Source organism: Neodiprion virginianus, chromosome 1, assembly GCF_021901495.1.
Source record: "Neodiprion virginianus isolate iyNeoVirg1 chromosome 1, iyNeoVirg1.1, whole genome shotgun sequence".
NCBI lineage: Eukaryota > Metazoa > Arthropoda > Insecta > Hymenoptera > Diprionidae > Neodiprion > Neodiprion virginianus.
This window is the reverse complement of record NC_060877.1, coordinates 32,352,471-32,377,537: the sequence shown is the minus strand read 5'-3', so window position 1 is coordinate 32,377,537 and position 25,067 is coordinate 32,352,471. Positions and strand designations below refer to the sequence as shown.

Below are 25,067 nucleotides of genomic sequence, written 5' to 3'. Positions count from 1 at the left end.
GAGAAAAGGACAAGGGAAGAGGAGAATAAAACTCGTACTAATGTGAACAAAACTTATCTTCGATATGTAATTATTATATTATATTTAGGCACGTTTCCGTGTAAATTTAAAAATTGAATATAATAACAACGTCATTTTATAATTTCTTAGATATTACGTGTATAATATATGTGATCGTTATAATTCAATTGCATATCGAATATGGAACAGTGATTCACTCTCTTACGAAATATAATTTTTTAGCGCTACCTTCTGTTAATTATCATCGTATTGTGTGTCGTGCATTAGACGTCATCGTCGTATTTATTATTATCATGGTCATAAACCGCTAATATATGTAGTGCAGGCAACATTTATACAACCTTATACGTTTTCAAAACTCTTCACGATTATTGACGAGATTTTATGACCGTCACTGGGCTGTGAGCCGTGATTATAAACGGGGTTGAAGTTAGGGTAACGTTAACTGTAACGGTGCGTGTTTAGGAAATCGCATCGCGTTACTTCGCGCATTCAGAATTATCTGCAATTTAGTAAACCATAATAAACGAAACATATTCATATTTTGAAAAATCAACTTATTTTCAAAGTCATTCATCAAATTATTCTTTGGTGTTTCGTTACGTTAATAACGCTACTAACTTCAGCTTCGTCGAAATGAAAATTGTGACTCACGTTTATATGGAAATGAAATTTTTCAAAAACTCTGCATGATATTCTCAATATACGTGTATATGTAATTAATTATTGTCTTGATCCGTGCTCGGTGATATTATAAAATTTCATCTTTCACCCTACTAACGATGTGCCGATTTATTTCTGTTACAGTATCAGAGACACAACGTTTAACGGCGTTATTACAAACGATTGCAGAGCCTGCGATAAAGGTTCGAAAGATAATCTGAGAGAATCGGAGAGTTCGACGTTCCTCAGCGCGCTGAAGCCGAGGAAGCGCAAGGATCGACGCGAGTCCTGCTGTCAGGAGCGAAAATTAGTTAGGTAACCGATTAATTAGTGCTAACGAGAACCCGCGATTCTTCCGGAGCTTACGATTTATAATAGCGAAAGATATTGCTGGAAGGGAATTTTAATTAACCCCATTAGTCGCAGAAGCCGCTATAATTCTGACCTTCTCTCTTGTCAATTTTTTTTTTTTTTTTTTCTATAAACCATGCAAATTCCTGAATCATTTTGCATTTTTACGTAACGGAATTGCGTGACTGAAAAAGGGTTAATGGCACATTGTGTCTGCGCCGATTGTTTTAAATTCATGATCGGCAATAAATATATAATTACGCAATTTGAATGATACGTCCTGCACAGTATAACGAGACATTATTCGAACATTCCGTACCAACTTCACTCGTCGGCAAACTGCCCCTTCCCAATTAACGAACGTATAATATAAGAGATACGCGATACCTGATCTGCATAACGTACGATTAAAATCTGCAAGCTGCTGCATCGCGACGTTGCGTTGGCTTGAATAAGCACGCCTTGAAATTGAACCAGTTCTTTTGTTACGCCAATGTTGCTGCATCTGTGATATCGCTGGATTTTTTTTTTTCTTCTTTTTTTACAGAAGTAACAGCGAAGAACGGGTCCCAGAACCAGTACGCAAGAGTGCGGATTCCATTCGTCGTGTAAGCAGTCACGAAGATTTCAACAGCGCGAAACACTTGCCGCCAAAAGCCGGCCAGGATATGGGCCATGGAGTGGTAAGCTCGTAAATCTATCGACTCTTTTTCCCACTTGAACGAGATTCGGTAATTTTACTTTCGTTTCAAACCGAGACATCCGTTAATACACGGTGTCGATTGTAGACGTTTTACTATCGCTCAGAGCTCGGATAATTACGGACGGTAAAAAATCTGAAAATAGTCGGGGGAGGTCTTGGAAAATGCATGTAACGATTGTCATTTAACATAACTACATCGATTGTTAACTGCGCAACATAAATATCGAGTTTCTAACAATGTAATAACTTATATTTTGTAACTTTTTTTTCGCCTGTACCCAGCCACTGATTATCAATCGTCAATCTTATGACCGAAACACAAGTAATGTGATAACATTTCGCGATTATTGTATTAAATTCTAGAATTTTTCCACAACTCGGAAACTCACCCTCTATTTTTTGCACGTGTTCGCACGATAAATCTGAAATAAGAAACGTCGACGAATCAGTCAGTTACCTGTGCTTGAAATATTTTATCTCGGAGTTGGACTCACGCATCGAGTAATATGGTGTAATCGTTTTCTTTTTTTCCAGCGATGCGCGGGTCTTCCGCTCCACGAGCGTACCAACATTTCGCCGGTATCCAACAAACCGTCTCCGGTTCCCTCGCCTTGCGACGTAGTTCTTGCGGCCGAGAGATTCGAATGCGATGCTGAACGCCTCAGGAGCAGCGAGCGTTTCAGCCGAAGCGTGACACCCAGGGGGAGACGACAAGCTCGAAGGCGAAGGATTCACGGGGAGAAAGACGGCGATCAAGGCTCGAGCAAGGTATATAAACCGTTCCTCGTTGATCGTCGATTTTTTCGTGATCGGGTAACGAGTCCTGATTCGAAAATTGGACGGTTTATATGTAGTTCGTTTATTTTCCGTCTCGTTGATGTGCAAATTTATTTATTTATACACACTTGCGCGCAATAACTAACTTGACCTCCGGCTATATCGGGCCTAGATATAATCGGCGTTTTTCAAACATATTTTGCATTCTAAATCCTTTGAATATATATACATCGGAACTGTGTGCCTAGGAAATGATTTGCTATTACGCCCCTCTAACAAGACTTGCGAATAGTTTGGCGGTCGTCGCCTAATCACGGCCACGATAACATTGAGAATATATCGTAAATAACGATACTTTATGTTATGATTTTTTTACCATTTGAAGCCTGTAATTTGTACCCATGGTACACACGGAACATCAAATTTCCCAAGCCCTCTAACTTGAAGATAAATAATATGGAATACCGATGTGCGTCTTTTTCCTCGTTGATTAACACTTTTTTGACAGTTTCATTGTAATTAACTAATGAGTAAAGCCTCGTGCATGATATATGTCTGTACTATTAATTGATCGGCGATTCAAACACCTGCAGCAAATTAACATGACGGTACAACGGCATGTTATTTTTCAAGGAAAATGAAGAAGAGACGGAAAACATTTACTCGGTATCAAATCACACCAATAGTCACAACAAAGCCAGTGGACAAAGTTTTTTGGAGATGCTCAGCAGTGGACCGAGCCGTTCGCCATCGCCAGCCAGACCTCCGACGGTCGAACTCGACGAGTGCAGCAATCCCAGTCTAACAAATTGGGGATTCACGCATAGACAAGCTCCTGTGAGTTTCAGTTTTTAGTTCTTGTTCGAATGTCAGGTGTTATGATGGAATAACTTTTCTGGAGAATCGTTTTGATGAACAATTTTGTTCAATACAGAGAATAAGATTCCTTGAAATGAAGTTTCAATGATCGTACACAAAGTTTTCATATTATCGTGGCTTGTCACCTAATTTCATTGCAACGGGTTAATATTCTAAGTCTTTGGAAATCTTCAAAAATGTTACAATTAAGAGCTTACTTTTAATCTGGAATTGGAAAAAGATGAGTAAAAACTGGGCGATGTTTTAGGATGATGAAGCAAATGCACGCGTGGAAGCTATGTTATCTCCCCGCAACTCATTGCTTGTACCGCGCAGATTTTATTCTGAGAATGATGTCCAGCCCAGTGCTCCAGACATGCCTGACCGAGGTCTAAAGACATTGACCAAACACATAAATGGTCTGAAAAAGAAAATCAAGAAGTACGAGGATGAGTTTGAGGAAAACTTTGGATATCGTCCCAGCCATTCCGACAAAATGAGCAACCGTGACATCAAACGACTGTGTTCCGAATTGAACAAGCTTCGAAAGGAGCATAAATTACTGAAAGAGGATCCAATCGGCGCTCTGTTGGCAAATGCAAATAACAAACTAGGAAATTTTGGTAATCAAGTGAACAACAACAATAGCGAAAAGTCAAAGACAGCATTGATGCAAGAAATGGTGATAGAAGTTGAGAAAAAGTTGAGCGACAAACGACTGAAGTGTGACAGATCAGACAACATGGAGGACTTGTCTTATGAACAGCTTATGGATGAGAAAACTGCGGTACAAAAGGCACTGCTGCACATCGAAGGGACCTTCGGAAGACCTGTTTCAAAGGAAGATAGAGACGTCGTGCGACCGCTGTATGATCGGTACAGAACCCTCAAAAGATTGCTGATCAGAGCTGGACCAGTAAGTTTACTGTAACTTTAGATTTGAATGAAACTAATATAGTACTGGCTCGAAAATATAGATCTTTAAATGATCGTCTTTTTATTAATTTCAGAATAAAAACAAAGACAGTGTGTCCGAGTTGGCGACTATTCTCGAACACGAGGCAATGGATTTCACGTCGTCTTCTTTGCCTAGTAATGCTGCTGATGGCGAGAGACGTGCTAGTGAACCGGATATGTCGCATCGTGGAATTTTAGATTGCATTGAAAACACGGACCAGCTACCAACTGACAGTGACAGTCAACACAGCAGCAGCGAGGGTAGCCGTGGTGGCGCCGAAAGCCTTCACGCTCTACCGCAGTGAGTTTTTTCATACTCTATTTTTCTGAAATTTCCAATAACTAATCGATATTTTGTAGTATGGGACTTTTTTTATCATCAATAGTTGCTAATTTTTACTTTAGTCTCAAAGTTTTTCCTTAATTTCATTCGATATCCTTAGTTATATTACTGTATTCTCTCATAGTGAAGAACTTTTGATACAACAACAAACAACTCGAGAAGAAAAAAAACGTCTTCGCCGAGCGTTGAAGGAATTAGAAGCTCAATTTGAGGCACGTGCTGGGCGAAGAATGCAACGCGAAGATCGTGGGCCTCCAGTGACTACGGTGTACGAATCTTACAAACAGGCTAAGGCCAAATTGAGGCTCATAGATGCTCTTATTGCGAAAAAGGCCTGATGGAGTATTTAATCACGCTGCACAATCTAGGTTGGGGATGATTGAAACTTCAGACTTTACAAATATTCAAGAAGTTTTTTCGACGTCGACATTGGAACCGGATTCTTCGACTTGTATTAAACGCGCTTGGATTTATCGGTGCAAAAAAATTTGTATGTACTTACTTTGTGAAAATCATTTACAGTGTAAAAGTTATTGACGGAGCCATCTTCAAACTATTGGTGAGTCGAAGACATGACACATATGTTTTACGACAAATCGTAACGCATTTATTATTTCTATAAATACACGAGATATTGTTCACGTAAACATATAATTCTATCATACATTTCTATGTACACATTTACATTTGTATAAATAATCACAAAGCTTGACAAGTACGAATCTAATCCGATATCTTAAGATCAATCAGAAAGCACGATCAGTTTCACAGTTCACAGAGTTTTAAAGTATGTACGTTAAATAATAATATTCTATACTCTAGGGATCCAAACGAAACCAGATACTTGTAAGAAGTGGTAAATAGTGTGGACCTATTGATTCCAAACATGGGACTCGAATTATTGAAAAACGAAATTTTTTCCATCTTATTATTATATCAGATAAGGTTCATAAACGAAGGCATTGGGTCCAATTCAAACTTTGAAGAGACGAAAACCTTAAACCGCATATTATTATATGTCATCGATGTTGCATTGGAAATTACCGATATTGCAAATTAAAGGTAATACCGAAAACACTTTCATAAGATAATTATCATTTTACAATACTGTTCAATCTCTTCAATGCGAAATTATATATTTCGATCTAAAGTGCGTTAGATTTGTACTGGACAGATTACAGCGAAACCAGTTAAAGAATGAGTACTTCAACGTACATATTTAATTTGATCATGTTTCAACGTGAAATAAGAGCAGGTAAAACATTTGATGCCGCCTATGGATTGCCTCGAAAAATTTGTAATAAGCATGAGATTTAAGACCGACATCGTAAAGGGAACTAATGGAACATAGAGACGAGATTTCGATATATTAATCATAAACTTTATTTGATTAATCGAGGGAATATTCATTAGACAATAGAGTCAGCTTATCAAATTCATTAAAATATCATTCGCATGCACATGCTTATAGTTACTTATAAATCTACTTAAGAACATCAAGACGCAGGATTGAAAATTTTTATAATTGACTGTTTATGAAGGTATTACGTATTTTTAATTAATTATGGGCTTTTCAGTATTTATATCATCAACTAATTGAGTTTTCATATTTTTGTAAAAGTCTCATTATTATTTGAATAAATTCCCCATCATTTCACACTACTTAACGATGTGTTTTACATAGCATCAGTATTCTCTTGTATTTAACTGGTATTTAAGTGTTACTTCATACGTAAATTTTACTTTTTATTCAGCCACATAACCCGCGATTTCGCACGTGCAAATTTGTTACTCATCGAATAAACGGAAGCGTGGAATTATTTATATGAAATAAGTACCTCAGTGAATATTACGTGTTGTGTAGGTATAAGAGAACTATGAAATGTTATAAGCATATAACAATATTAAAATTTATTAAGATCTGTGAGTACTTGTGTTTTTATTTGTTTTCTTTGGTTGGTAGACATTCTGGAGTTACCGTGGATAATATCTTCAGATCGTAAACAAATTAAATATGAGCTGTCACTTATCCGTACCATCAATTTTGTTTAAAAGGAGATTTACCACTTGAATACTAACTTTTTTCACAAAACACTTCCTCACCTATTTCAAATGACACAGCCGATTCTGATATCACCTCTTATATATTTAATATCAGTATCGCGAGTGCCTTTTTTTAAGTTCAAAATTACTCTGGATCATTATTGTGACAGATAGAATATTACTATTTCAAGCAAATAGTTTGAGATTGTATAAATTTAATGTCGAAAGATCACTTCTATGCATTGCAAAACGTGCAAATCCATTTTTTATTTGATGGACTGACATTAGGTGAAGATAATAAGATAAAATATTTGATAATTATTCAAAAGTATTATGTAATGAGTAAGAGTCATCAAAACTTATTATTTGATAATCATATCGAAGTGTTGAAACTTAATTTGATTCAAAAGAATCGAGTCTTTCTTTTAGACCAAAGCATGTTTTAGTCTGTGATAATACAAAATATTATGCGTGAATCTTATTGAGAGATATGAGAATGGAGTATCATTTTTTACGAGTTTCAAAGAAATTCTATACCTGAAATTCCCAAAATTTCTCATAATGTAACCACGATTCTATGAATTTTTCGAAAAGTCAAAATTGAAGTCTGATCTAAAAAATCATAAAGCAATGTCGGCATATAGCTTATAAGGTATAAAACAATGCAGTTTTCATTTTTGTGAAAATTAGACAAATTGTATACTCCACTTGGTGTGATAGAAAAAAAAAAATGTTCATGTCATTGTTCCATGATAGTAAATTCTTTCCGTGCTCTGGTGTAAACAGGAGCGATAAAAAAAATGTTGATTTTTGAGTTTAATGCCTAAAAAGTGTTATAATTTACCAAACACCATATATATTGCTTCTTGTGGTAGGGAGAAAAAGAAAATACTATTTATAAGAGTACTGTTTTATATATGAATATAATTGTTTTAAATATTTTGTAGCAAGTAGCAAACAGAACGATTATATATTATATTACATAATAATATATATACATATATTAGAATCGAGTAAAAACCGATATTTAGTAAGTATCCTCATAACATTCTAGCTGATGCATTTACAAATTATATCGAATCACTCAATTATCATCTACCATACTCCAATTAGGGTGAGTATTGTATTATTACGCATGGGCAGTTGCAATGAAAAAAAACTACAAACTTACATTTATTTGGAAATGGATCGGCTATGATAACATAACAATTACATATCTATAGGGGATGTATAGATTCTCAGAAGAAATATAATGAGTAGTCAGTAAAACTGGTATTAAACACTCAATACATTCATATTACATTATAATAGAAAAGAATAAAGGAGCATACTTTACATGTTACGTGTTAAAAATATTTAAATTTCAGTAAACTATCGCTACACATTATTATTATCTAGCATTTCGTTCAAAGAGAAAAATACCAATCGCTTTGATCATATTATAATTATATAAAGTAATTAATCCGATCAAATATAACAGTTACCCATATCACCAATTACTTGCAATGCTTATTTTAATGTCATTATTAAACGCCTATTTTTTCTCTCAATCAGCATGGGGATAAAATAATTGTGTCGTAGTTTTACTATTTTCAAAGTATAACAGAGTTGGGAAAAATAACAGAAAAAATGCACAATTTCAACCCATAGTTGTTCACAGGAATACGACTTTATTCGAATTAAATACAGTTGTCATTGGATCTTGAAAGATTAAAGAACAGAAGATTCATTCGCCAGATCTATGATATAATATATCCTGCACACAACGGTTCTGTTCAAATTTCAAAAGACGTGTATACCACGTCCCGCGAAAACCGCAGACCTGCATCACATAACAACCATGTATAAGTGAAGTATTTTACGAACTACACGGAGCTGTGATGCCCATGCATGACGTGCTCATGCAAAATTATGCGCAGACCCACTGACGAGTTGAAAACTGAAGTCAGATATGATCAAAATCTAGTCAGCCGGCCTCAAAAGTAGTGAAATGGAGGCTTAAATATGATATCAGTATTTTGAAGACGTTTAGTTTGCGTTATAAAAAATAAAGAAGAAAAGATCGTTAAATTAAAGCTTGATTCTACAAATTCCTTTACATATTAATCGATGACTGTATCAGTACCTCTGAATTCTCAAAGAAAAAAAATAAACGATAATTCTCCGTGATTTCCCGCGAGCATTGTGAATTCACGTATTAAAATAACAAAGTGTGCTGTGTATTGTTAACAACATAATTTATGATGCGCCATCTATAATCAATAATCAAGCGCAAAAGAACATGTAATATACGTACACATGTACCTATGTATACCTGAGGTTTGTATTTTTGTTATTAAGTAAAGTCAACAATATCTTCATCATTATCCAATGCGCAACATTCTTTCAAAATAGCTAATCCTCAAGCTTAAATATGTTGTGCGCCTTATGCGCGCGCATCTCGCGTGACGTCACATCTCCGTGTAAAACGCGTTTCCACCAATCGCCGCTCTAAGATTGATCAAACAATGACGTTGCATGTTATTCCAACGGGAACATTCCAATTCGTTCATTCCTCCGGTGGCAGATAAAATCCGTGCGTAATTCTGTTCTCAGCATCAATGCGACTCGAACAACAGTTTGAATTAATAACAAACATTTTATAAGCGAACAAATAACTGTGGCTATTCAGAAGTCGTGGAATAGTCGCCGGGTGTACAAAGGCCGTAAGCCTGTCAGGTGTAGGTTCAAAAACGGTGAAATTAATTCAAATAATTCGAACGAAGTATACCGAAAGTTTGAACGAGGACCAAACGAGCTCGTACCTATCGATGAACTCTGTTCTGCGACAGTCAGAGCGAAGCGTTTCTCCCTCCTTACTTATCGATTGACTAGATGTCGCCACCGGTTAGCTTTGTACCGTTATGGCCACCACTTTACAGCGAGCTGTCAAATGTTGAGGGGGTCTTGTGTAAACATCGAACACCACGCCCGTGTCTCTCCGGGCGATTTGAAAAAAAGGCTGCCAGCATCGAAATTGCAGAGAGCGTGATGCTGCCGGCTTGATAACGACGCGAATCCTGGCTACGAGCCGATGCCAATGCGCTGTGTTTCGGATTATGCGGCCTTGCACGTGGCCGTTTTGCAAGCATCCCAGACTTCCCCTACCCGAACCGGCTTTACTTATCATTAACTGTATTTTACACTCGATTCGAAACGCTAAGTGGTTGGCTATAACGTGTCCTGTGCGTGTGAAATTGCGTTGATCAATCTAATAATTACACGGAGAGTTCAGTAGCTGCTGCATGTGCGTGTTGATTGTTGTACGCCGATTCAGTGCTGCGCTGACAGTCATCTTTTACGCTTACTCGTTAATCACTTATTTTTATCTATTCGATATAAATCACGCGGGCAGATTTCGTTTCAAAGACCTTGAAGCCAAGTTCAAATTCTGTGGATGCAGAATATCGGACCTAGTCATGTCGAACGACACAGCAGCCGTGCCGAAAAAGAAAATGATGACGGTAAGTCGAGTTCTCATGTTTACGTAGGCACATTGTAGTAGTAGTAGTAGGAGTTTACTTTGACACGTGGAACACCAGTCGCAGGCATTTGTTCTAATCCGTTACTACCGTTCGTCTTAATCTCTCGCCGTTTTTCACTTCGTTCATTCACTCTTCTCAATTCAAACTTTTCAATCGTGATTACGTTATAACGACTCGGAATAAATCTAATATCCACCTGTAATCGTTACTTTTATGTGACAGATGGTATAAGATTTCAAGTGTTAGGAACGTGCGAGTTTGATAATGAATTCGTGCATCTGTACGGTCCGTTATATACACCTGCTGATGTGGTTTCACTAACTTGATGACAGGTTTGATAACTACTCGCCAAGTCGTTCGATAAACATTCGGTCTATACAAAGAAAGCGTTCCATTATCTTATCTGAGACAACCTTTGCCGTAGTAATTTGCCACCTTGCACTTGTAACAGGACCCACCGAACGGGGAAATTCCTAGCTCAGGTATTCGGCAAGGGGGGGAAAACCTTCGGTCGCGTTGTTTCGAACACAGAATTTTTTATTTTTTAACCCGTTAGAAACCGTTAATCACGCTGGCTGTAGAAATAAGATTTCTCTCTTCTGTTTAAATTTCATAACGAAATATATTACCCGCGATGTTTGTACAACTTACACTCGTCGTGCTATGAAATTTAATCTCTTTTCGTAACGATGCAAATATCTGCAAATTGCAACTATTTTCTACAAGCTAGTTGCATATCTGCACAAAGCCATGTCTCACGTTCTTAAAGCGATATTGAAATCCGTGAGAATGTAGATGTCACGTTTTTCATTTATCACTTGTTACGTGTCTCCTTGGTCGTCGAAGATAAGAAAGATCCTTTAGCTTTGGAATGTATCTTCTACTTGTCTATGAAACAAGAGACTTTTCAGTATAAGTATCAAATGAAAGACCAATATCGACCATTAACGGGTCGTGGAGTTTGCTTTTCTAAATTTCCATACTGGTGATTGAGGAGGATATAAACACGTCTGTAAGAGCCATTTCTTAAAGAATAAAAAATTTCCACAAACGAGAATCCATGCGATAAGTAACTAAGCAGTGAAGAAAAAACAGTATTTCTCCGTTTTGTTTTGATTTTTGTATGCAGGCACTTACAGTTTTTTTTTAATTTTCGAATTCAATTATCCAGTATATTTCGTCAATAGCAGCAGACAAAAACAAAAATAATGTATAAGCAGTCGCTATATTATCACAACTGTAAAAATAAGATTGGAAATTACAGTGTAATAACCAACATCAGCAATGATATCGCATTTTGTTTTTTACCGATGCACGAACAATTGAAACATCGTTGATTAAACGAAGCGCATATCGTTCTACCTGTATTGACAATATAATATTCTCTTATTGTCAAATAACATACAATGGAAAACAATGCGAAACACTTTCTCTGCACGAACGCAAAACATTAATTGGCAATGACAAGACTCCAAAAAGCGATATTTTCAACGCTTTATAATTTTCCTTAGTTTTATTATAACGTTGCAAAAATATGTTTCTTTAATATTGTCCCACGCCTCTGGCGTATAACAGCGAACGTCAAAAATGCCGAAGTCAAATAGCCGGCTCTCTCTTCGTGTCTACAAGAATTTATGCGTAAGCATCTAATTTTGATATGCGGAACGTACACATATAATGGCTGTTAGACTTCAAACACTGAAATTCCATGTGACTACTCGCGTTTGCTCGTGTTCCATACATCCAGGTCAAGTTGAAACGGAATTTAATTATACGTGCGGCAAGTTGAGAACTTGAACGCAATTTTCATTGAGCCGAGTGAATTACCCTTCTCTTCCGCTGCAAATTTTCTTTATCTCGACGCGCGATATATTTTGTCTGTGACGTAACTTCGAAACTGGTGCAAAGGTGGTATTACGTTAGAAATATTACGCATTATCTTTCGCAAAGCTATTGATTGCTTGGAAATATTATATTATGATATAATAACATGTATCACCTCGGACAATTGGGATTTTCGAATTATCTTTGCGGCAACGGCAAACAAACGGGGCTGAAATAAACCCTTATCTAGCTTATCAACTTATTATCCGATAAGCTCTAGCATCACTTTAAATTTCTATCGGCCACCGGAAATACACGGTCACTGTTACGGTAAACACTGTAATACGATCATTTAATTCTTGATCCGATGGCCTCAGCAAGCCTCCGGCTTCTCGTAGCTCATTGGCGCATCTTGCAAATCCTACCGCGTTGTTCAAATTCGACGGTTTAATTATTATCAATACTGTAGATAAGCTTGATAAACTAGAATCTCGTGGTCAACAACTCACTGCCGTAAAGTATTTCATGTCGTTTCTACGTTTTGCAATTTCACCGTAATAAATATGTACTCTCGCAGATATTTGCAGTAATTTACTTTGCAGTTAACGGCGATTATTGTATTTTTGTTAGCTGATCGTATGTTTGGGAAATAATTATATTTTATAGTTTATCTAAAAATCGCGAACCGGGCAAATATATCGCGCTTCGAATTACACTTCATACAGCTGTGACGTTTCCTCGTTACAGTTGCTTAAAACTGTCTATTACATAAGTCGAATTTGAACGTTTTTATCCTGTGCAAACATAGCTTTCCGTATCGAGTTTATCAAAGAACTCAATGTCTCCAATAATGTCGCATTCAAAAAACTCACTTAGGCCTTGAATAAGTCGAGTATAATTTCCGCTTCGCGTTAATGAAATTAATTTTCTTTCTTATTTTACTCATGGTCGGGGAAAACCGGAACTGACTCTTTTCTTATATAAAGATTATGTCAAGAATTTTTTCACGCGATTTCTAGTGACTTATTTTGTCTGTTTCTGAATGTATATCCACACAGCCATACCCATTCGATAGATACCTCAGTATTCGTATGCAATATTTATGATCAAAATCTGATCATTAGCGAATAAAAGGTTGAGGAGAAGACGACCAGTGATATGCTAGATATATTTGGAATGAGAGTGCGAGACCGTTAGCTTGTAATGATATACGTAACGGTCTGAAAACTCGCGTATCAAATTAGACAGATTTGACCAATTCATATCCTCTTCGTATTCATTGCCTTAGCGAAGAAATTTCGGTGGAAATCATTGCGTAAAGTCGCGCGAAAATTTTACTGTTACGAATAGCGGTGAATCAATAATTTACCTTCCACACGCAGAGGTGATTATGTGAAAACAGTCAACAGTTTTCAAAATCCATCATTTTTTTTTAGGATGAGTCAAAGAAACACATGTTAAATAATTTTGATTTAAAAAATGTAATCAGTGATGCTGATTGATCTGTTTAATCCGATTCAAACGGTGTACCATTATTTATGCAGGCAAAATAGGAAATTCCGGTATTTTATCACAAAATGAATTTGATTAACAACTGCATAATCGAAATCGCATCTGCTTTTAAGATCAACCGAGATGAGGATTCTCGATTGGGGTGTTGAAAGTGAACATGGGTTTCGTAGGTGAAATACCTAGCACGTGGTGGTTTATTGATTTCAAACTTACTTAGTTATTGTGAGTGAGTTCAGAAAACAGAGTGGTGCACGGGACGTGCGAGAGATTGTTCAGTCTCGCGCAATGAAGAAGCTTCCACATAAGAGAGACGAAAAACGAGTTGTGAGTGCGAAATGACGACGAGTACGTAACGTATGCTCGACTTTTTTCGAAGCAAAACTTCATTCCAACTAGCAGAGCGTTCTCAAAAATTTATCAAATGAGATTATAATGTAATTCGATGTTTGTTACTCGAAAAAAATTATATGAAGAACTTGAATTTCAAAAAAGGTTCGTAGTTGGAACTTGACAAACACCCGGCCTGTCCCAAAAATTTATGCCGGGATTTTTGCTGTCTTTATAATGTTCTATTGATTTGTGTGCTGATTCGAGTAACATATGTCAGTAATGATAATTCGGATGTGATTTGGTTTAATGTTGCGGATAACAGCTTCAAACTTCAAATTTGCGAAACTCTGTACGTATCCACGTGGAGAAGAAATCGATTGAAAGCGAAGGTTTACTTCGCTTGACAACCGAATACTTCACTTGACTCGGGGAAGTTGGAAAATCTTTGAGTATATTGAGAAATCTTTATGCACAGCATAGATTCGGATACGAATGCATTTGCCTACGTGAAACTCGCGAAACGTTCCTGTACCCGCCATACCATCTAATACGTAATGAAAGCGTGTGTTTGTTCAGCAGATGCAGAGAATAAGCGTAATGTATGTAATCACATGGACAAAACGTGTCCTCGTTATGCGAGTATGCAAAAAATCAATTAGAGTTAACATGTTTTACTCATTTTACACTTGTCAAGTACACGAGGTGAAACTTGAAAAGTTGCCGGTGGACATGTTTTCACGCTTCTTTGTAAAAATGTCATTGTAACTGTACTGAAAAAAAATTCGTTAAGCAACACACTCAGCAGATATGGTTTGGCTAAATGTGATAAAACTTGCGCTGTAGCGATCATACCTTAATTATCGTGCAACGAAGCTCCCTTCCGACGGTTGAATTTCGAAGTCCCATTTATTATCCATGATTTTTTTATTATCTACATTTCGTTCACGCAAGTCCCAATTTATATCGTCCATTGTACTTGTCTTCGATTTTTCGGAATTGTTAGTTTATTACGCTTGTATCGCAATTACGTAACTCGTGTTTCCGTTCCTTTGTCCCCGCAAGTTTACGTTCCTTATAATCACATTCTACAGTTTTTACCAGACGTAAGGAAAATAAATGAACGATCGTAACTTGCACCGTTGAGAAATGAATATTCAAGGTGATAAACAAGTTGCGAACTTGCAAAAAACTATTATGTACAATCCGACTGGATTCTGGATTGTTATACTTTGTACGTCCGTTCACCATGTCAAATACTGATCGGTATACGGCAACAATAACGCACGTCATCAGGGGGGAAAATTCGATCGGACGTAGTTAGATTTATCATTTCCGATTCTTTCATCGCTTGAATCATTCTTATTGTTCTTTTCTCATCATCTACGGTTACGATTATCACGTCTACGCATATAAATTATCTTCTTTGGTATGTGAACAGTTACAGAAGCCCCTTGATTGTCGAGATACATTGTCAGTAAATTTATTATTGATGGGAATCGTGATGAAATTCATTTTAATTACCTCGCATAACGATTCAATTGGCCCTTATATTGACCAATTGCACAATAACCGTTGCGCCAAAATACATTGCTACAATAATCACGCATATATATTTAATGTATCATTTCTGTAATCAGTTTTTAAAATACGATTCGAAAAAGTCTAAACAGGAAGAAATAAAGTCCCGGCTACATTTCGCTTATATATATATATTGTTACAAAGCGTGAAATCACCCCGTTTTACCTCCCTTTCAGGTGATCTAGTAGTCATCACAGATAAAAGACATGTAAGACTTGATATGTCATAAAATGAATAAGGTTGCTGCGTCAACCGATATTATTGTAAAAACAGTCCTGTTTCAGACTTGAACCGAAAACCGTACTCTGCCATTAAAGCATTTTCTTAAAATTTTATTTTCGCCTTTAATTGATTCTCTAAATAAGCTCACGAACCCGTATTTATTTTTTCGATGTTCGCCAAACGTTACAGTATACATTCTAATCGATATATAATACATATACACCGATTAGCGCGCAAAGTTCAGAGGACTCGGGGGAAACAAAGTTCCTCTGTTTCTCTCAATCGTCGCTGCGTTATCACCGATGAACCGTGTTTAGTCTCGCCGTCATTCGGTTATCAACGTCGAACCAATAAATGCCTCAGATCTCCGCATTATATACGGCTATGTGTCCAAGTCGACGTGGCTGATAGAAATTTCAAGTTATCGTGCGTCGAGTTTACAGTCTACGTTCTCATCCTATTTCGAATGGTTTTTGTTAAAAGTCTCTCAGTTAAACTGGTATACTGCACGTTTCTGTAGTTAATAATTATCAGTGTTTAAAAATGGAATAACATCGTGGTGAAAATTTGTTTTGCGATAGCGATTTCGCTCACGTTACTTTGGTGCGTGTAAAGTAAAAAATTCGCGCGTGCGGTAATAACAAAAGTTCATTGCGTGAAAAATGTCATTAAGAAGTAAAATTATTATTTTAATCGAAAAATGCGAAAGGTACAATCAGTGCAAATCTTTTTATCTCAACAAATTTGAATAACATCTTTATAGAGGACCGTTCATATTTTACATCTGTCAACACCGTGTCGCGGAAGAATATTATCCACTTCCGATATTTCGTTATTGTGTAATACCATTATCTTTACAGCATCGTTGTACACAAAGTTGAGGTGGAAATAAATCCGCGATGATTATTGCCTACTTTTTCTTGCCAAACACTACTCGGTGAACTTGAGTGTCCGTGCTTTTTCATCTATAATAATGAGCAATAAAAAGGTTGAAGCAAAGTAACAAAGTTGAAACCCGCGTGTATCGCTCACTCGGGTAGAATGCGCGATTCGTTGTGACCTCGCGTAGGTGGATGTCTTGAGCCCGCGTGCCTCGTCCCCACTAATTCTAAAACCGCGACACGACCAAGACGAATTATTTTTCCGCGATACTCCGCTCCCCTTCCTCCACGTGGCAATCGGTTATATCGGCTCGGCTTTGACTCGGATTACGATTATACCCAACTCTCGTAAGTCTCTATGTTACACACGTTGTACCGCAAGAGCCGCGTTGTTGAACCTTGACTGCTTTTTCCCAAATTTTTTCACGATGCAAACGTGCTGCCAGGGTCGCGGTATAAAAATTTAACGCGCAACAGATCGGTGGTGGGGCTTCGCCGGCAACCCCTGATTCGTGATTTCTGTCGAGCCTTTCGAAACTCGATATATATTCAAGCCCTCGAACGACTTCGATCCCAGTTACGCCTCTGGAGACATTCGGTAATGAGTTTTAAACGTGGTTGTTTCCTTGGTTATTTTCCACCTCTAACGAACTTGGCACTTGTCTAATCAAGCTTTTCAAACGCTGTCGGAAGTTATTTTTACAAAGCTATCAGCACGTCGCCCGCAGCGAGAATCGAACGAACCGGCGATCGGCGAGCCAAAAGACGGAAATCCATAAATACTTACCAAATATCACGGGGGGCAGCCTCAGCCTGAAGTTGAGAAAATGATCCGCAGACACTTCACGCCCAATGGCGAGATGTACAAAGTGAGTCGCAGGAAGGTGATTCTAATGTTTTGTCAGACATACCTAATCACGACCTGTACGCGTAACGCGGCAATATGTTGTAATGTTACGGTTGTTATTCACATCGATCAGAGAACCGCTTCTATTGCTTAACTTTTTTTCAGCCCTCTCGATTTTTATTCCAACAAACTGCGGCCTGCGTTTTTCTTATAAAGATCCAGTTTTGTATACCTATATAATTTGGTACGAAAACCATGCCGTTGCAAAATAAACGCAGTTCAACTGATAACCGATTTGAATACAATGGTGAATACTTTTTTTTACAATTTTTTCAATTTTTTACAGTTATTTCACACTTTTTTTTGTGATATCACATTCGCATTTTATAAACGACTGTTTCAATGTACACGAACTGGGTCTACAATCCTCAGATTAGATAATTGATTAATCGAAATTTTTCAAGGTTAGCAAAAGCAGCTGGTGGAAGTTTTTATTCAGATAAAACATCTGACTTGGTTATATATTCTGTAACATTTGAAATAACGATCCTTGCGTATTCTTTCAACAACACAGAATGTGACGACCTGTTTTCCACACGATCGATAATTATCACCAACGAACGAACGTAAGCGACCGTCAAAATGCAGTTTTACAAAATAACAACATACGGTGTGCAACACAGTGGCGTACAGGCTTAGAATTATTACAGAGATTACGAAGAAGCACCCGCTGCACTTGACGCAATTTCTGTGCACATGTAAATTAAGTATACGGTATAAAAAGCACGCTGTATTGCAAGTATAACGGGTCATTGGATCGAGCAATTGCATATACGAAGTGTATACGCAGAGCGATAACGATTACCTCTGCACGGTTTCTGAATCATTGAGCCGAATGCAGAAGAAAACACGTAATTCGTTTGAATTGAAAAATTTGTACCTTTTCGGTAACAATAACTCGTAATTTTCGATGTATAACATTAAGTGTATAGTACGTGTGTTTACGTTATTCGAGAAAAATACCGACTCGTCACAAACATGTGTAAAAGAAAAAATCCAATTTTCAAGCCAATTTGATCAATGATTCTACTTCATAAAAATGGATAATTTTCTCAGATCTACACAACTGAGCCCGTTCGCTTGAATTTTGGTAAGCGGAAAATTAAAACGAATTTCGGAACAAACTCGAATCTTGACTTCCGTTTCAACGAATTTTTTTTCACTGGTATAAAAAATTACTTCCTCTAAAAATGATCGCTTCAACTTGACTAAATCTGTGTTTTCTCCATACGTCAAAGTTCACCGATGTACAATATACTTATAGTCGTTCGTCGATGAAAAATATTGTACCCGTAACCGTGTGCCGCATTGCGTTGAAATTAACTGCAAATTCAAGTACCACGCTGGTAACTCGAGCATGCGATTCGTGCAAATATAATTACACAATAAAAACCATAATTCAACATCGTAACTACCGTTATGAAATTAACAAAAGGAAGAGATTCGGTGTAGTTGAGTAAGGCATTGCAGTTTTACTACCGCGTAACCAACGAGTGAAATAATAAAATTTAAAGACTCTGAATCCGGTTGGTATTATATGCCTTTTTCTCCACTACCGCATGTACAAGTGTTTTCTTCACGTAATATAACACATTACGTTACACGTGAACTACGCTGTTGCGTAGTAAATGCCAGAGTATTGTTCATCAAATATCAGATCTTAATTACGTAGGTATATTTAAAAGCTGTCTAAACTTTATCTTGAAATTCATCGACACGGAAGCTGAGCGTTCAAATGGAAGCAGTAAGTTATACTGCTTCGATAAATTTCCACAAGCGGCGAATGTTTCGTGTACAACTGTTCTCCAGCATTCGTCGGTAGCGCAGAAAAGATCTTTAACAAATCCAAATTAACATCGGTAACGGGTGAAAATTCACCCAAGATATGCCATTTATATGCTTACGTAGTATTTTAATATCTCCTGAAACTAAAGTTTGAAAAAGCAAATTTCACAAGTAATTTTTTTGCAGTGCGCGAAATCGAGTCATAGTCGCGTTTACTGGTCGAAGCGTCCAAGTCTAAAAATTGCAAATGTCAGTGTTCGCTAATATTTGCCCCTTGTGCTGCGTTATTTATTTATTTCTGTCTTCATGCTCACCCCTGAATAATTAACATAATTACATCCGTACACAACTTCAATTATTTCCGCACTATACTTGATAATTAGTTAAGGAAGTTAGCTCTTTTTGTTAATTTAGTTTATTCGAACATTTATAGATATATAGGTTACATTATACATTATCGGTTATCTACAACAAATGCACAAACAAACGAGCATTGTACTATTCGAGGTTATCAGCAGCGGTTCCGCACCAGATATCGTTTCTTATGTTCGTAATTATTTAATTCTAAACTCGCTTTCTCAATTAGATATAGAATGGCCTGCATTTGCTTCTCAGAATAACATTTCTTTTCTTATTCTATCGCGGTGGGTTTATGTTACCTGAAAAAATCTGCTCTAATTCTACAGTATCAATTGTTTTTCACATCAAGATCACGTGTTCGTGATAAAAAATTTTATAACTGTTACGGAGGGATATATTCTCGATATCTATACTGTATGAATAATACAGTCTTATATTCGATATTGGTATTAACAAATTGTTTTCAATAAGCTGCTGCTGAATGCAGTGCAAACTCGTGTATGTATATCATATAATGTATCTGAGTAAAATAAAAGCAAGTCAACGCGGCTAGAAAGTTAATCCCGTGATCTATAATCTGTATCTGACACTGCGGCGGTGCTGTTCAATGATCATCCTCTGTCAGTATAATTCCGCGTATTTCGCTACTCACATTATATCAGTATGTGCGATTTCTTCCTCAAAGACGTGTGTACAGAATTGAATAATTGACGAGATGAAAGAGAAATTTAATGAGCGGGAAAAAAGTCGTCTTCAAGCGAACGAGGAAGACATGACTTCGTGACATTCTAAGAATATTTCATGTCGTTACAGCTGAAGATTAGACTTGAACAGATATTCCAAGTACTTGTGACTCTTGCAGCGTTTAAAATGAAATTCTCATCCTCAGCTAAACCTGTTATACGCATTATTTCACTATCATTTCATTATTGATATGCGGATTGCCTACAACGTGTTTTTGTCTCGATTCGCAAACTCGCCGATATAATATCATAATGCGATGAAAAGTAAAAACTAAAGTCATTCGGTTATGCAAAAAATTTACTCCACGGCAGGCCGAATTCAATATGCACATGCAAAGTCAGTTATAGAATCGGAATATTCAGAACCGCAGGCCGAGACGATTCGAGTCCCTGTCCGCAGAAACTGTGACGCAAAGAAAGTAAACTTTCTTTCAACTTTCCCGTCATTCCTTACTCAACGCTCGAGTAAGTTCGATCCGACTGTTCGACTCGGAAATAGGTGCTCTTGGTTTTCGGTTGTAGATTCGACGTTATTTATAATTAATCGCGAGGTTTGAACCGCCGTAAATTATTCAATACCGCCAATCGCTTGGTTGATTAAACATGGGGCAGTGACTGTTGCCTGGCACCGAAGTGTAATCTTATTTTGATATTATATCGTATGATACGCGTTACATCAATTTCAACTAATCCCGCGATTAGACCCTGTTGCTTTATGTCACAAGTGATGTTTTTGTGCTCATCTGATATTCGCCTCTGTTAATTGCCGGCTATACTAAGGAATAAAGGTTTAATCGCTCCACGTATGTTTAATAACAAAAGATTATCAAGAGTTTTACTCGCTTCTCACCGCGATTGATTCGGCGGTTAATTGATAAAGAAAAAACCGTCATGGGAATGTACGTTTGGCCCGTGTTGGGTAACGTCAACTACCCTGTACGACAGGTCTGTAAACAATTGAATGTTATAAATCGTGATAGCGAAGAGTAATCAACCATGATTCGCATGTACCTCAAATTATTATTGAAATTTCCGTGGTATCTTCGTTTGCGAGAAACCTGGATACGGAGGTTTTTGCAAGAACGTTGAAAAAATTATTTCTGGAATAATTTATTTAAGCCGCCGTGTCAAGGTCCACAATACCGATAATAATATTTTTTTAACATAAATAGTGTGCACAACTGTAACATGCCTTGATTCTGTAATGATAACAGCTCGACTGCTGAAAAAATTCCAGACTTTCGTATTGTATGGTACTTGAAAATGTTGAACAGCTATTTCAGTCAGCTAACCAAACGAAACTTGTTGATATATGACATGACGTATGAGTTTCTCGAAGAATTTTATATCCCTAATCTGTTACGATATGTGAGACCATAAGTTAACAAGTAAATAAATTGCTATCAATAATTTCAGCAATCAATGTGTAGTCGAGATCTAAGATGTGATCGATTCAATATTAACCAACAATTTAAATACCCAGAGTACTGTACATACAGGTAAAAAATGCAATCTTTTAAATTAATTAGCCAATTCAAACTACCGCGATTGCGAATTTTTCACAATCATAATTGCATGCGTTCTCAACACAAAATAGCGACCCAACCAGTAATTTGTCGATAAACCGATTCGAATAACGATACCAACCGATTTGCTCTATCAACCTGAATTCCTTGTTTTCAGACTTGTGCCAACGTCTCGGCCCAAGCGCATCACGTGTCTCGAGCGAAACGTGGCCAGGCACTTGGAGCAGTCCGAGGTTTCCGAGGATGCACGGTGTGGTTGACCGGTCTTTCCGGGGCGGGAAAAACCTCGATAGCATTCCAAGTGGAGGCCTTCCTGGTCTCTTACGGAATCCCCGCGTACGGTTTGGACGGCGACAACGTTCGTACGGGGCTGAACAAGAACCTCGGGTTCAGCAAGGAGGACCGGGAAGAGAACATCCGGAGAGTCGCCGAGGTGGCGAAGCTCTTCGCCGATAGCGGGGTGATAAGCCTCTGCAGTTTCGTATCGCCCTTTGAAGAGGATCGGCAGATGGCCAGGCAGATACACAAGGACTCCGATTTGCCGTTCTTCGAAATCTTCGTCGACACGCCTTTCAAGGTTTGCGAAGCCCGCGACGTCAAGGGCTTGTACAAGAAGGCGCGACAGGGCGCGATCAAGGGATTTACCGGCATAGATCAGAGCTACGAGCGCCCTTCCAACCCCGACCTCGTCGTTACTACGGAGAATCTCACCGTCGAGGAATCCACGGCCATGGTGGTTGAGTTCCTGGAAAAACAGGGCATCATTCCGACGCTACCAAAAGCCGGGGTTGGCGTACGTGAATTATTCGTACCGGAAGCCAGGATCGCCAACGCCAAAGCGGAAGCGGAAACACTACAGAGTATTAATATCACCGAACTCGATCTCCAGTGGCTTCAAGTGCTGGCCGAAGGATGGGCCGCTCCGCTCACCGGTTTCATGAGGGAAAATCAGTATCTGCAGGTCAGCGATATCGCCAATTTTCTTTCATTTACTCTTATCGCATTTAGACTTTATTACTACACACCGAGAGAATTCGTATGAATCCGCTGACCGATCGCAAATTCGCTTCAATGTATCCTACAGACAAGTTAGCGAAACACTTTCCAATCCACGTGAAACTCTTACGTAGACGATTAATTTCAGGCTCAACATTTCAATTGCCTCGTCGAAGAGGGATCGGAGATAAATCAGTCGGTGCCGATCGTTTTGCCGGTCAGTACAGCCGACAAAGATCGGCTCGAAGGTACGTCGGCATTGTCATTGAGGTACGAAGGAAGGACGGTGGCGATTCTCCGTAAACCAGAGTTCTACTATCACCGAAAAGAGGAGAGATGCAGCAGGCAGTTCGGTACGAATAATCGGGATCATCCGTACATTAAAATGATCCATGAATCGGGCGACTGGCTGGTCGGAGGAGACATCGAGGCTTTGGAACGAATTAAGTGGAACGACGGCCTCGACGAATACAGACTGACGCCGAATGAGATACGGATCAAGTGTCGGGAAATGGGAGCCGATGCTGTTTTCGCTTTTCAATTGCGAAACCCCATTCATAACGGGCACGCGCTTCTCATGCAGGTGAGACGAACGAAAAGGCTAAAGGAAAAGACTTGAAGAATTACTATCCTACGATTCACAGGATACCAAAAGACGCCTCCTGGAGGAGAGAGGGTTCAAGAAACCGGTTCTATTACTCCATCCTCTGGGAGGCTGGACGAAGGATGACGACGTTCCTTTACCCGTCAGGATGCGTCAACACAAAGCTGTTCTCGACGAGGGTGTCCTCGATCCCAAAGCTACGCTTCTGGCCATTTTCCCTAGTCCAATGATGTACGCTGGACCAACCGAGGTGAGCTTCAAATCCTCCTCTCAAACGAAAAAGACCAATTTTCATAACCAATTTCTCTGCACATTGTACACAACAGGTGCAGTGGCATGCTAAGTCGCGGATGACAACGGGGGCAAACTTTTACATAGTGGGCAGAGACCCGGCCGGAATGCCGCATCCTGACAAATCTGCGACACCGGACGGAAATCTCTACGATGCCACGCACGGCGCTCGTGTACTCTCCATGGCACCGGGATTGCAGAGTTTGGAAATCATTCCATTCAGAGTTGCCGCCTATGACACTGTGAACAAGAAAATGGCGTTCTTTGACCCAGCACGGAAACAGGACTTCGACTTCATATCGGGAACCAGAATGCGGGGTGAGTGATCGAAATCTGTGTTTTGTTTCTTTGCAAAATTGCAGCCGATGAATTTGCGCTGGGATTGAGAAACAGACAAAGAATAATTATCGGATAGTGTATTATTTATAATGTTTCTTCTGTGTAGGTTTAGCGAAATCTGGCGAGAATCCTCCAGATGGATTCATGGCACCGTCAGCATGGAAGATCCTTGCGGACTACTATAAAAGTCTGAACAAGAAATGATCATAATTTTGCTGACGCACAGGTAGCCTGTAGAAAATTTCTTGTAATACCAATGCAGGGAAAACGATATGCGAAGAAAAATATCCTGCACGTGCTACAATATTAGTCGATATATGAACCGCATTTTAAAAAGTTTAATAGCGCAATTAATAGATCAATTTCAAGTTATAAAGATTATTTTAGAAACACACTCGCATATACACATGTATATGTAAATATACAATGACACCTTATACCGTATAGCGTATACAACGCAGAACCATTCCCTTGTTTGCATCATGTTTTTTTTCTACTTTTACAATAACATGCCACTACATGTGTGTGTACACAGATGTACTTTTATCGACAGTTTTGAAAAATATCTGTTCAATCGTGTTTTATTTCTGAAAGCATATTACACAGATTATCAATTGATATAGTTATATTTTATACATAAATATATATATATGTATATATATATATTTTATGAATTTATACACTATAGCTTATAATGTATATTAGTCAGGTATTTTATATTTACAGTTATTAGGTACCCTGGTTACTTAATTCTACGTTGTGCGCTGAAACTCCATAGAATGTGACCCTGGTAAAGTATTATTCAGAGTGGAGGGGGACGCTAATTATCATTGTTGTTATTGTAATATTTGAAGAATAGATATTATACGTTATTTATTACAGTCGTCATAATTCCGATCACAAACTGTACCTAGAAAACTTCAAAATT

At 38.1% G+C, this 25,067-nt stretch overlaps 2 protein-coding genes across 6 annotated transcripts in view; both read left to right on the top strand.

Annotated features, from left to right (window-relative positions):
- LOC124308496 (protein FAM13A) overlaps positions 1–8,051 on the top strand; it is a 42,570-nt gene extending 34,519 nt beyond the window's left edge. Inside the window, exons 5-11 of the mRNA XM_046771255.1 lie at positions 829–999; positions 1,583–1,718; positions 2,273–2,506; positions 3,149–3,352; positions 3,642–4,289; positions 4,384–4,631; positions 4,798–8,051. Of these exons, the coding sequence (XP_046627211.1) occupies positions 829–999; positions 1,583–1,718; positions 2,273–2,506; positions 3,149–3,352; positions 3,642–4,289; positions 4,384–4,631; positions 4,798–5,011 (1,855 nt within the window). The 3' untranslated portion in view covers positions 5,012–8,051. The remainder of the gene's footprint in view (positions 1–828; positions 1,000–1,582; positions 1,719–2,272; positions 2,507–3,148; positions 3,353–3,641; positions 4,290–4,383; positions 4,632–4,797) is intronic.
- Positions 8,052–9,494: 1,443 nt separating this feature from the next.
- Positions 9,495–25,015, top strand: LOC124308516 (bifunctional 3'-phosphoadenosine 5'-phosphosulfate synthase). Of its 5 annotated transcripts, none has more exons than XM_046771298.1 (6): positions 9,495–10,219; positions 22,067–22,870; positions 23,054–23,488; positions 23,550–23,759; positions 23,836–24,118; positions 24,246–25,015. In XM_046771298.1, the coding sequence occupies exons 1-6, from the start codon at positions 10,001–10,003 to the stop codon at positions 24,341–24,343; spliced, it is 2,049 nt and encodes a 682-aa protein (XP_046627254.1). In that variant the 5' UTR covers positions 9,495–10,000; the 3' UTR covers positions 24,344–25,015. The 5 variants fall into 5 exon arrangements, with proteins under 5 accessions (XP_046627254.1, XP_046627291.1, XP_046627264.1 ...); XM_046771335.1 differs by lacking the exon at positions 9,495–10,219 and adding an exon at positions 16,393–16,416; XM_046771308.1 differs by lacking the exon at positions 9,495–10,219 and adding an exon at positions 16,478–17,472.
- Positions 25,016–25,067: the final 52 nt, after the last annotated feature.